Here is a 13394-nt window from a genome sequence, read left to right on the forward strand (position 1 = left end):
ATAACTCGAAATATTAAACATGGGGGGAAAAATTTTAAAAATTGAAATGCATAATATATTTGGTTTGCAATAGGTAAAAATTTTCTTAAAGTATCATCCGTAGGCAATCATTTGTAACATAAGGACAAACAAGATACACCTAGAATTGCAGACAAGAAAACTCCAGTGAGCAATTCTATCTATAAAAAAATATAAACATCAACCTTGAACAGAATCTACTCAACTAAAGGTCTGCATTAGACACAGAACACAATGGAAAAGCATTTAGGCCTACCTTTAATAAATAGTTTGCAATGTCTCTCACTGTCCTGTAATCACCTTTAGATATAGAACTTGCAATTAGGGCCTACAAATAGATGAGAATAAGGAAATCAATAAAAACACTAACTTGTAATTAGGTTAGTAAAATGTGATTCCAAAGGGGAAAAAGCACACTTCTCCTTTTCCTTTTTATTAGAAACTAAAAGTCTTTCCACAACGTCATCATCACATATTTCCCATTCTCTAGTTAGTTGTTAGACATTACCCCTTGTTTATATAAATTTTCCTTTACCATTGTTTATATATACAAGAATCTCAGTCAAAAAATACATACAAGAATCTGTATTTGTTGATTTTAGGCTAAAGTCCAAATCACACTAGTTTGGGGTTCTTTGAATTTTATATCCAGAAATTTCAGAATTTTGATCTTGTCCTCTGAAGTCATATTCCGTTTGCAACATAAATTTGCCAAATGTTTAGTTCGTCCAATAAAACGATGCCATGTGGCATAATAAAAATAATGTAACATCATTTTATTAGACTAATTAAACACACATTATAACATTCCAAATGCTTTTTAAAAAAAAAAAAATCACATCTTGATTGTTCATAAGGAAATGAAATAATCATTAAGCCCTCGTTTGTGAGTTTTAATGGAGGGAATAAAAAGTCAATTCCCTTATTTGGGAGTTTAAGTGGGAGCGAATGGAATGGTTAGGAAATACTCATTCTTCTCTATTTCCTCAAAACCTTAATTTTCATTCTCTCCAAAATTGGGAGGAATTGGAGGGAATGAAGTTAGATTTAATGAATTTTTTACTAACTCCCAAAATACACCTACTTTATTTTGAAATTTTATAGCATCCTCAAGCTGAGTCAGCCCACCACAGGAAAGGCATAGAATTGAGCACAGATTAGTATGTGCAGAAAAAAATATTTAGAAATATTCATAAATCACCATCATCTCCAATACAAATTATCCTAGAGAGCCTAAAGAAAAAAAAAATTCAAGAAACATGAAATATAATAGAATCCACCAACAATTTTTTAACTTGGGTACTGCAATTGACAATGATCCAGCAAATCATAGCTCCAAAATAAGTAGCACCTAATAGTACTTGCAGAACCATCACCTAAAAAAAATTACATTATAACGGAGAAATGGTACATAAAAGGAAAAAATATATAAAAGTTCCCAAAAACGACCACATTTCGACCTACTTCTATGAAACCTTTGCCAAAGTCAAACTTGTTTGATATGAAAATAAACTCATATAGGTGAGTTAACAAGCATATTCAAGAGTGTAACCAACCCATAAGAATATGACAATAATAAACACATAGCATGGCTCAGCTCACGTTTAACTACCATAAAAATTGAAAAATACGAAGTTCAACTTAAAGCATACAATCCAAAAGTTCATAATTACATGAAAGTGCTTATAACATACAATCTAGAAAGTCCTTTATAAATATGACATCCCAAATGAAGTTTCATAATTCAACCGAACACAGTTCAACTAAATTATAAGTTCCATAAAACTCGTCAAATGCTAAGCATCACATTTGATCAAGTTGGAGCAACCAAAAGAGAGTGCAGGAGTACCACGCATAGACTCCTTGTTGATGTTCAAATTCCTAACGTCTTCCTCAATCTCATCCAATCTTCATTTGTGCAATTTCTATGGCAAAAAATACAAACATTAATAGTTACAAAATATAATCATTAAAAGGGTAACTTCCGATTGTGAACAACTTAGACCAAGTAACAAAGCTGTAGATAAAGCAAATGAAACATAAGAGGATACCTTTGAAATAATCTTGTCAAAATTCTGTGTTAGTAAAGGACATATTTCATTTAAGCTACATTCTTACCGAGCACTAACTTTTTAGGCAAGCAAAATACTATCAAGGGGTCAGTTTCATTTTTAGAACTCGATATAGAGAATTCTGGAGCCTTCAAAAGGAATTACACATTTACAAAGCATTTAAACATAGATACCCATCTATTTTGCAAAATCAATAGTTATTATCATCATGCCAGATTTACAACCATAGTCAGATAGGTCTACACCAATATACCCTAGAGTGTGACTGCATAAGAAGGTGGAGCAGAGCATACCTGTTCCTCAAAAGGAAGAGAACCACCATCAGAAAATTATCTTATGAATACTTTGGTTTCTTCCGCTTTGATGTATAAGAGCAGTGATCCCTGCAAGTCAGGTTACTATTAGTAGCATATCAGACAATTGTTAAGTCTTTGTAAAGAGGTGAGAGAAACTTACAGCAACTGAGCATCCAAGATATCTATGCTGCGATCCATGGGATACTTGTCGGTGGCCACAACCGAAATATTCAAGTCCTTGAAACCTTCTTTGTCTGGGTCCATGTTAGATATTTTAGAAACAACAATTGTGACACAATACAAGTAAGGAATTTCAATGCGCTTTTCACCTCGCCTCTGCCTCTGAGGAATGAAGGAGGACTGCAAGAGAAGACAGAATTTACTATGACCTAAATGGAGAAGACCGTGAGGATGAGGATCAGCTAGTAATTCGTTCTTCCCAAAAATTTCATAGCAAGTGTTGAGATAGCCCTCGAACCACTCATCAGTAATCAGATTGTAAGCGTGTATAACCAATTCATGTCTAGCTAACTGATCGAAGGAAGCCCAATAGAGAGTATCACCATCTGCTAAAGCAGTATTAGTCCTCTGACTGGAACCACAAAGAGGAGGTAGATTGCAGATGGACACGGAAGTGTCGACTGGTTCCCAAGACTGATCATCGATGTTGTATGTGAGGAAACGGCATTCAAGAGGACGATCGTCAGGAGTACGTTGACTAAGGAATGAACTGACAAGAATCTGCTTCTTGGGCTTAAGAAGAAGAGCGACAACATTCCGACTATGATTGCCAATCTCCACTGGAGGATTGGGTAACGGTTTCCACACTCCTATTTTAGGATCTAAAACTTCCATCCAGGGAGACTCAACTTCCCGTAAACCACCTAAAATGTACAACTTTCCGTCGACGACGAACTTGTGTGGCCCGACTCTACTAACAATCGATGGAGTACCAGGCTGCCAACCATCAATATCACCACCGGTAAGGTCGAAAATCTGAACCCGATCACGATAGCGATGACTGCTAATACAATAGATAGAAGAGTCTAATACTGCAAAGTAACACTCGTTCTCAATCTCCATCACCGAAAGCGGATTCAGCTTTTGCTTTTGACAGTGTGAGTCTGCGTCTGCGCCTGGGACTTCAATGGAAAACCATTCTATCTGTGATACGGTGGCTCCATCATCCCTCACCGACGGTTGCTTGGACCGGGTGAAACCGCCGAAAACGGTGACGGATCTATCGTCATTTGGCCTTGACGTTGTCGATGAACTTTCGACGGCCATAGAAATAGAATAGAAGAGAGTTTGGGAATTGTGAACGGGAAAGGGATGAGAGGAAATAGGGGTTTTATACTTTTTGGTTTCGCCGCAGTTTCCTTTATTGGGCCCATATTGCTGTTCGTTTGGGACATTAGGCCCATATCGTCTCTTCTATTGTCGTTAACTTTTCTTGCTCCGGGCCTTAGGGCCTAGTCTAGCTGGTTTTGGTATATTAGACCCACTTCAAGCCTAAACTCTTTAGGCCCACTTCATCCTTCGTCTTTAAATTACTATAAGCTTCTTCCTTCTTAGACCTTAGGTCCGTGTCCAACTCTCCTTGGGTTAGCTGTTTAATAAATTTGCATTTTTATTTTTTATGGTTCAATATGAACACTGGCTGCATGCTTAACAGATTCAAGTCCGACGGCAAGATATTATAAATGTCCTGAAAACATGATTTGATAGTGTCCAGAAGGGCTTCTACACTTGGAGAAATGATCAAAAGCAACTAAAGTGTAGCGTGAATAAATAGTTCCTTTATATATATATATATATATATATATTTATTTATTTTTTAGAACAAATAAATAGTTTCTTAAGCTCATGGCATGGGATTATAATTATAATAATGTAGTTAAAAGACAATTTTCGATGCTGGTATTAGACCATCCAATCCATCTAGATTGCAGAAGTTTGAGAAAAGGAAAAACCTCATTCTAGTTTGAGAATATGTGACTCAAGTCCCAAGATTTAGTGTTTAACTGAGGGAGTGGTGGAACAGCTATATTGTAGAAGGAACAACTAGCTTCAATCTAGTGAGAAGCTACTTACATTAGAGATTTTTCGATCCATCTGAGAGGGACTTTGTATAAAATATTGGCTAAGGTGTTAGCCAACATATTAAGAAGGTATTGGGTAATCTACTATTAAATTCACAAAATTCTTTTGTGGAAGGTAGATATTAGATTCAGATTTAATAGCAAATGAAGTCCTGGATAGAAAAGTTTGTAGTAGATCCAATGGATCATTTGTAAGTTGGACTTAGAGAAGGCGTATGATTATGTCAATTGGAATGGTCTCCGTTATTTGCAATAGTGATTTGGGCTTAAAAAGAAATTTAGGACTTGGATCAACATGTATCTTTCGTCATTTATATTTTCAGCTCTCTTGAATGGCAGCCCTGCAGGTTTTTTGGAGAATTTGAGAGGGTTACATAAAGGGACACCCTATCCTCTCTTTTCTTCATCCTAGTTATGGAGTTGCCTTGTAAGGTGATTGATAGGGCGGTAGAGGAAGGTTGTTTGATGGGGTTAATAGTTGAGGGTAGTAATGGAGATGCCTTAACTATGTCATAAATTTTTTGCACTTCATAAAAGAAAAAAATCGCTTTCCTCTACGGATGATGCGATTCTCTTTGTGAGGAAGAGATGGACAAATAAGAAAAGGATAAGATAAAAATAATAATAAAATAAAAAGAGTTAAAATGAATGCAAAGTATGCATTTTAGTGGAAGACATGGTTGTTATCTGGAAAATGAAATTCATAAAAAAAACATTTCAGGTGTTGAAAAAGTTGAGAAATTGCTAGATGATGCTCAGGTCTTGCTGTAAATCTATGGAATAGCTTTATGAGGAAAGTTTCATACTGTTAGGTTCTAAGACTTTTAGGAACTAATGTATTAAAACTTCAATGTGTATTATGTTGGCAAACCATGATCAAAACATAGCGTCTAGGTTTAGACTTGCTCAAAGTGTGATTTTATTATAAAATTGGAAATGAGTGATTAGAGGATTTATTGGACAAAATCTACAAGGCTTGATTGATCGAAAATTAGACTCGATCGATCAAAACTCGTACAGATTTAATTTTCTGTAGAAATTCCAATTCAGCCCAAGCCCATATGACGTGTAGGGTTAAGTGTTTTACTTCAAGTATAAAAGGAAAAACCCTAACTACGTTTTAGAGGTCTTTAGAGAGTTGTGTGTTGAATCTTCTGTGAGATTTAGAGGTGTTTACCTTCATACACACACATAGAGTTATCATGATCAAGATTCGCATCGAGAACTTGATGATCTCTTCAATTGAAGCATAAAGAACTTGAAAGAAGATCTGAAACCTTTGAGTGGAGTCTCAAAGTCACAAATAGGAGAACTTGTAATTGCAGCAAATCAAGGAAAGAAGTATTCCGTGGACTCATAGTAAATTTTCTACTCGAGGTAGTAATAGATGTTAGTTGTCTATTTCTATTGTAAAAAACTTCAATTCTTTCATAGTGGATCTGTTTTTATCTTGAGGATAGCTAAGTTAAATCCTCCCCAGGTTTTTTTACCGATTTGGTTTTCTTGGGTCATCATATTGTGGTGTTCTTTATATTTCTGCTGCTTTGCATGATATGATATTATTGTATTAACCTAGAACTGAATAATTTATCTAAGTAATCATTTGGCTAGATAACTAGGTTAAACAATCTAGTTTATAGGGATCTAAAATTGACACATACTAAACGCATTTCATACTTATTACTTAAGCTTGTTGAAAGTATGGCAGCAACGATTTTCTTTGGCTTTATACAGTCTTTTTCTCATCAACAATGCATCCTGTTTTTTTGTTCTCTTTTTGTTCCTTTCTTTCCCTCATTTCTCCTGTTCTACCCCTTGCTTGCTGCTTCTTTTTATTTCTCTATCATTCAAAAAACCCCATGAGTATCCTTTAAAGTAAATGGTTTACAGTGGGAGATAGATAATGATAATTTAGAGCTTCTCTTACTTGAGCCTCCTTTTAATTAGTTGTCATTTAGGACAGGAACAAGAAGAAAATAGAAACTTCAAGCGACCAAAGACTATATATTTACTACAAGAAAAACTAAGTTTTATTGGGTTTCGCACTTGCAAGTTTTTTGGCATGGGGTTCGGCTTATGTCCAATGGCCAATGGCCAATGGACCCATTAGGATACAGACATGTGTCCAAGACTAGACATGTGTCCACATCGCAATGTGTCTAGTGGCATTGGCCACTGGACACAAGCTCCACCCATATGGCATGGATATAAGATGAACAGTATGCAACTAAGTCTTGTAAATAATTGTCTTTAGTACTTCTTATGTAGATATATTGTATTGTACAGATTACAATTTGTATGTTATATCTGTTTTTGGCATTTGCAATTGAGGATCAGACAAATCCATTCCATTTCCATCTTATTAGATATCTCTTGAGTTATGGATATTAGAATAATTGAAATCGTGCTTTTGTTTAATGAAAGCTTTTGCAAGAATAAAAAACCATTACTTGATGAACCAGGGTTTCTTTCCTCCAGATTCATTCCTGTTAGACAAGGTTGATAAGATAGGGCATATAAACACTACAGGTAATTATCACCCATGCATTGTGATCATGCTAATTAGTAAATATTGAAGCAGAGTAATCTACTTGGAAGGATGATACATGCGTGATGTTAATTGATGTAATATTAAACATGCATGTCCTAGAGAATTGTTTGATAACTACCTCCTTATTTTTCATTTTCTTTTCATTTAAGCAAAAATTATTTTTTAATGGCTTCTAGATTGATAGTAAAGCAGAAGATCATCCATTCCATGCGGGCTGGTTTGTGATTGGTAGCTGGTGTGATGTTAGAATATATAGAGGGTGAATCCTTGAGTAGCCCTAACGTTGAGAAAATTTATTTAATTAAAATAAGGCTTTTACTTTTCTATAAGTATGTTGTTAATTCTTATCATAATGTGTGTAATAATTTTTTGTTATTTTTTATTTTCTAAGAATTTATATATATTTTTTCATTATTTCATCATTGTTCTTTTCCTGCATATGAATTTTGTTTGTTTAAGTTTATATTTCATATCTAAACTTTTAAAAGGACTCATGTATGTCATGATCTAGGTAAAAACTTATTTTATACAATGGAACATGTAGGAACAATGTTCATAAGTATATGCTTAAGAATTTCTGAAAATTGGGTTAATCTAAGTAGATCAGTATGTTAACTTCTGTAAACTGATGGATTTTATAAAAATGTCTGTGAATTGGGGACATTGCACCCCTCTTTGACATCAAGGACAAAAAGCCTGGGAAGCACCAACATGGCTGGGAGGGTGCCGCACCGGCGTCCGACGCGGGGTGCGGCCACCAACGTTGCCTCCTACATGTCGGTGCCGCTTCTGAGTTTTTTGTTTTTTGTTTTTGTTTTTTTTTTGGATTCGATCCTACTCGGCTCAATTCATGCCGACTTGGCTTTGATTTGAGCCGAACAGGGCTGATTTGGCCAGAATCGAGTTGTATCGGCCTGTGGCCAAAACTCACCGAAACGGCCAAAATCGCTAGAGCACAATCACAGATGGCACCACCAAGCTTTGCTGATCTGCATCTTGGATTCTTTCTGGGGAAAAAAATTAGAGTACCACCGCAGTCACAGTGGGTTTCTTCTTCATCCTCTCTCTCTGCTGATCTGCTTTGCTTTTTATTTTTTCTTCTTTTCTTTACTTCTTCATTCAGTCTGCTAGTGGCTTATTTGTTCAAATAAGATTTTCTTTACAATCTGCTTTAAGTCCTACACGTGGGAGGGTTGCACTTCAAGTTGTATTCTAAAGCAAAGTAATACTCCCCAACCTACACTTCAATTTAGATTACAATTTGCTACAAGTCCTACACGTGGGACCCCGGGTGTGATTTTTCTTACTTTGTTATTAGTCATTAAATTAATTAATCCACTATATGATATGTAAATACAAAAAAACTATTATTAAAACTGATACAAATATACTTTGTCTAATTTTATTTTATATATAAAAAGGAAAATTACTGATAATTCTATTTCTAATTCGATACTTGACAATTCCCTCTTAAAGAGTATAGATTACAATTTTGAATAAAAATATTTAACTGTAAGGACACGATTCTTTTGCGGCCCAATAATGATGTTGGGCTCGCACATGAAAGATCCCTCACAATATGATTTGTAGAGAGTGGGCTTGAAAAGCTAGCCGTTGGACACGGGGTGATGTTCCGGTCTTGATTTTAGAGGAATTCATATAGAAAGAGGAGTTGGGTTTGAACATTTAAGCCCTACAGTGTCGCATCCTATGGGGTTGGACTCCTCGGACTTGATCCAAGGATTATTAAGGTCTTACCCCGATTACCCGACGGTGGGTTTTTCTGTGATGTGCAGGTGTTCTCCTGATGTTTTCCCCCATGGAGTCCCTTTTTTTTTGGAGGTGGAATGGGCCTCCTCTCCAGATTCACCTACTTTTTCTTTTATACTAGCCTGCGTTAGCTGTCCTTCGTCCACGTGTAGGGTCAATCTTTACAAGGTTGATATTTGTCCCATTAGTCTAATCCCAGAATTGTTGGGGATGGTTGATAAAATTGGAGAATACGGCTCTGTTAGGTGTAGAGTCTTATCTGGGAAGGGTAGTAAGGATAACTCTCCCAAGATATTTTAGATCTCCTTCCACATTTGTTCCTTTATCTTTTTTTTACCCCTCCCTTCAATGGAGCTTTGGGTTTGCCGAGAACGAAACTGTCCTCGGCTGCATCTCCGGGCCATTACCTTTTTCGGCTTGGGCCTTTGAACTCCCCATGAGCAAGTGGGCTTGGCCCATAAATTATTGGGCCCCACAATAGCCCCTCAAAACCCTGCTGTCCAACATCCTGGTTGGAATGGGGGGTTTTGGTAATACCAAGCCTTTATTGTGACTCACTTAATTCAGCCTTTGACTGACGCTGGCGACTCTTCACCTGCCCAAGAAGTGTACCGGTCTACAAGATGCTCCTTTTAATTTCTTCATGATGCGCCTATGCCGTTTGGTTATCCGAAGCGCGTCTTTAATATCTTCCCTTCACGAGACCTCCCAGATTTGGCGGTTATTGATGGCGTGGGGGGACGAAACGGGTGTATTCTTGTCTGCAGATTTCCTCGGGAATCTGCACACATTAAGTATTCTCCTCTTCGTCCCCTATATAAAGAGGAGAAACAAGAATCGTTTCTCCCACAGATGAGTCCCTTTAATCCCTCCAAGATTTGAAACCCTTAAATTCCTTCCGGAGTTTACTTTTACTCTCCGGTTATTCCTTAACCTGAAATATACTCGCCATAACAGTAAGCAATGAAAAAACCATTCCCCTCCCAGAAACGCCCTGTCCTAACGAAGCTCGAAATGGCTCGGTCAGGGCAAGGATGACGGAGACTTAAGATTTGTCCCCCCTTCCTTTTAGCCAAAATCCGAAGCAGGGGCTCATCACGTCAAACTTCCTGCGTGACTGAGTCGAGAATTCCCATCATCGTAACCAACCGCTCTCTTACGAGCATACCTAATATGGTCTTAGTGTGTTAGGAGTCAGGAGCGAGGCAGGGACTAAGTGTCTCTGCTTCTTCCTCTCTTCGTTCACTGGTGGCCCCCTTCGCCTCCCTTTCTTAGTCTTCCCAGCACCAGATCCCTCTTGGTGCTTTCACTTCTCCCTCTTTTGCTCATTTTTCTTTCTTTTCATCTCTTCTCTCTTCTTCTCTTCCTTCTTTACTCATGTCCTCCATCTTCCTCATTCATCTCCTCCATCCTCTTCTTCCTTCTCCTTCAAATTCTTCTTCCTTCTCCTTCATCTTTTTCCAAAGAAGGTTCTTCTTTCGATATGAGCAATACTGAGGCAGAGATTGGAGAGACTTTGAAGACGAGTTTAAAAGACACCTGACTGTTTACTTATCTGTACTGCAGATGTTAGTGTTGCTTCGGCAGCTCACCTTTTGTATAGGCTTGTTTGAGCCCCACTTTGTACGTTGTAATGATTTTTCATATTAATAAAAGTTGTTGTTATTTTACTTCGCATGTTCTGTCTATGTTTTTACAAATTTGCAAGCGCTGCTCGGCACAATAATATATCATTTGAATCAATGATAACTAAAGCCAAAATACTTGCTAATAAAAAGATGTCACCATAAATTTAATAGAATTATTTGACATAGCAATGCGTACCTGTAAATAGCGATACTTGTCCGAAACAAAGCCGAGATTAGAACTGGATGTTCTATGTGGTGTAGGAAGTAATTATTCGAAGACATATCACCCGCAAAAATGAACAGCCCCCTTAGGCTACCGAATAGCGGAGCGTCCCGCCATCATCCTAACACTCTTATTGGCCTTAACAATTTACAGTATTTGAGCCGAGGACTTTCCCTATCTGAGCAGTTGGTTTCCCCATAAGTTTGAGTCCGAGGACCATGCAAGGCCTTGGTACTGTACAAAACTTGTAATTTTTCTCTTCTTTTTTTTACTTGGTTTCCCCATAGGCTTGAGTCCGAGGACCATGCAAGGCCTTGGTTCTGTCCAAAACTTGTAATTTTTATTTTTTGTACTTGGTTTCCCCATAGGCTTGAGTCCGAGGACCATGCAAGGCCTTGGTTTTGTACAAAACTTGTAATTTTTCTCTTCTTTTTTTTTTTACTTGGTTTCCCCACAGGCTTGAGTCCGAGGACCATGCAAGGCCTTGGTTCTGTCCAAAACTTGTAATTTTTATTTTTTGTACTTGGTTTCCCCATAGGCTTGAGTTCGAGGACCATGCAAGGCCTTGGTTCTGTCCCTGGGCCCCTATGCTGAACAGGCCTAGGCCGCGAATTTACTGGGCCCACAAATTAAGAGGTATTCCCGTAGTCTTTGGTCATGCGGTACTTTTTGGCGTCCCAGTGTTCGAGGTGCGCCTTCACGAGACTCCTTTAATCTCAGGGTTGCAGACGGCGTTGGAAATCGAGTCAGAGACATTTTGTCTGTAGCGTTCCTTGGGACGCTGCGTGAATTAAATGCCACCACCTTATCTTTTTAAATAAATAGGAGAGAAAATTGCTTTACCTACGCACAAGTCCTTCAGCTTCCTCCCTTAGTATATCATGTTTAAGGCGAGGGTTGGGGAAAAGAAACTCTCTCCGCCACAGAGGCGCCGTGTCTTCCTGAGACTCAAAAGAGTGATGTACGGGCAAAGGAGGCATAAATTCAAGAGAATATTCCAGTTCGACAGAGGGGAAAGGGTGTTTCTCCCTCTTTTAGTCAAAATCCGAAGCAGGTTCTGTTCATGCCAGAATTTTGGTGTGTCAGAAGAAAGATTCTCCGCCACCAGCGCCTCTGCCTTGTCGCAGACAAATTTTTGGTGAAGGCTCCTCAGCTTCCGGCTCCCCGCACCTTTCCTTCAGCGGTGTAAGGCTCAAGTTGGGTTCTTTTGCTGCCTGAGTTATGGGCGTGCAAAAGCATTGAGGAGGAATAAGATCTCGAAGCAGTAGCCAACCTCTCCTCTGTGCTACCTCTTCAGCTTTATCTTCACTCTCTTGTATTTTTCTTTACTTACGCAGTTAGCTTTAATGTAAGCTTGTTTCAGTTTTTCATTGTACACTGTACTGTTTCTTTGTCTTAATAAAAGATGTGTTTATTTCTTTATACATACTTTTCTTCTCTGCAACAACTACTTTGTGCATGAATATTAAATGTAAACTTGCCTTTAATGATATTCCGGGTAGAAAAATGCCTTAACACAGATTCCTACTGGTTTAAACTCACAAATATTATCAAGTATAACAAGGGTAGTCCTCAATAAATTAAACTCTTGGAACTAACCGGGATAACTGCTGAGTGCTGCGCGATGCATGCTAGACCAATGTCCGAAAACGATAAACTCTAAATAATTCGTCCGAGAAGGTAGCCGAGTAGCGAGGGACTTTGATTGTGCTTTTGGGTAATATATTGCACCGTGTCGCATCAACCCCTTTGGTACTGGGGATTCGAGGGTAGACCGAGGAATCCGTGCAATTAAGGGATTAACCCAACTGTTAACGAGGAGTTCTCTTCGGATGGATTTTGAGGTTTATGTGCCATAGTTTTTATTTTTTATTATTTTATTATTTTTTATTTTTTATAAATAGTTGGTTTCCCCATAGGCTTGGGTCCGAGGACCATGCAAGGCCTTGGTTCTGTCCTTTTCTTTTTTGTACTTGGTTTTCCCATAGGCTTGGGTCCGAGGACCATGCAAGGCCTTGGTTCTGTCCTTTTCCTGTCCAAAACTTATGGGATTTCTTTTTTGTACTTGGTTTCCCCATAGGCTTGAGTCCGAGGACCATGCAAGGCCTTGGTTTTGTCCAAAACTTATGAGATTTCTTTTTTGTACTTGGTTTCCCCATAGGCTTGGGTCCGAGGACCATGCAAGGCCTTGGTTCTGTCCAAAACTTATGAGATTTCTTTTTTGTACTTGGTTTCCCCATAGGCTTGAGTCCGAGGACCATGCAAGGCCTTGGTGCTGTCCAAAACTTATGGGATTTCTTTTTTGTACTTGGTTTCCCCATAGGCTTGAGTCCGAGGACCATGCAAGGCCTTGGTTCTGTCCAAAACTTATGAGATTTCTTTTTTGTACTTGGTTTCCCCATAGGCTTGAGTCCGAGGACCATGCAAGGCTTTGGTTCTGTCCAAAACTTATGAGATTTCTTTTTACTTTCGTTTATGCTTCGAATGTAAGCCCCTGGATCAAGGCGGGGAGAGCTGGTTTGTGGCCAAAAGCCCCTAGAGCTGCCCTTGCCGGTGGCACCACAAGGCATAGCCCCTAGCAGAAGTTTATGTCGAAGCAACCGCTGTGTGTTGCCGGAGACGTAGGAAACCTCACGAACCTCTGCTTGCTAGAAAGTCAACTCCACCGCCACCCGCGCCAATGCGCAAGCTTCCCCACAGACGGTGCCAATTGTAAGGACACGATTCTTTTGCG

At 38.5% G+C, this 13394-nt stretch overlaps 1 protein-coding gene across 2 annotated transcripts; it reads right to left on the reverse strand.

The window, feature by feature from the left end:
* Positions 1-1517: 1517 nt before the first annotated feature.
* LOC115967276 (putative F-box/kelch-repeat protein At4g39756) lies at positions 1518-3594 on the reverse strand. Of its 2 annotated transcripts, XM_031086353.1 has the most exons (4): positions 2716-3594; positions 2547-2640; positions 2384-2473; positions 1518-1943 (listed from the first exon to the last, which is right to left on the reverse strand). In XM_031086353.1, the coding sequence occupies exons 1-3, from the start codon at positions 3467-3469 to the stop codon at positions 2425-2427; spliced, it is 897 nt and encodes a 298-aa protein (XP_030942213.1). In that variant the 5' UTR covers positions 3470-3594; the 3' UTR covers positions 1518-1943; positions 2384-2424. The 2 variants fall into 2 exon arrangements, with proteins under 2 accessions (XP_030942213.1, XP_030942212.1); XM_031086352.1 differs by having other exon boundaries at positions 2547-3594.
* Between the last annotated feature and the right edge of the window lie 9800 nt (positions 3595-13394).

Source organism: Quercus lobata, chromosome 11, assembly GCF_001633185.2.
Source record: "Quercus lobata isolate SW786 chromosome 11, ValleyOak3.0 Primary Assembly, whole genome shotgun sequence".
Classification (NCBI taxonomy): Eukaryota; Viridiplantae; Streptophyta; class Magnoliopsida; order Fagales; family Fagaceae; genus Quercus; species Quercus lobata.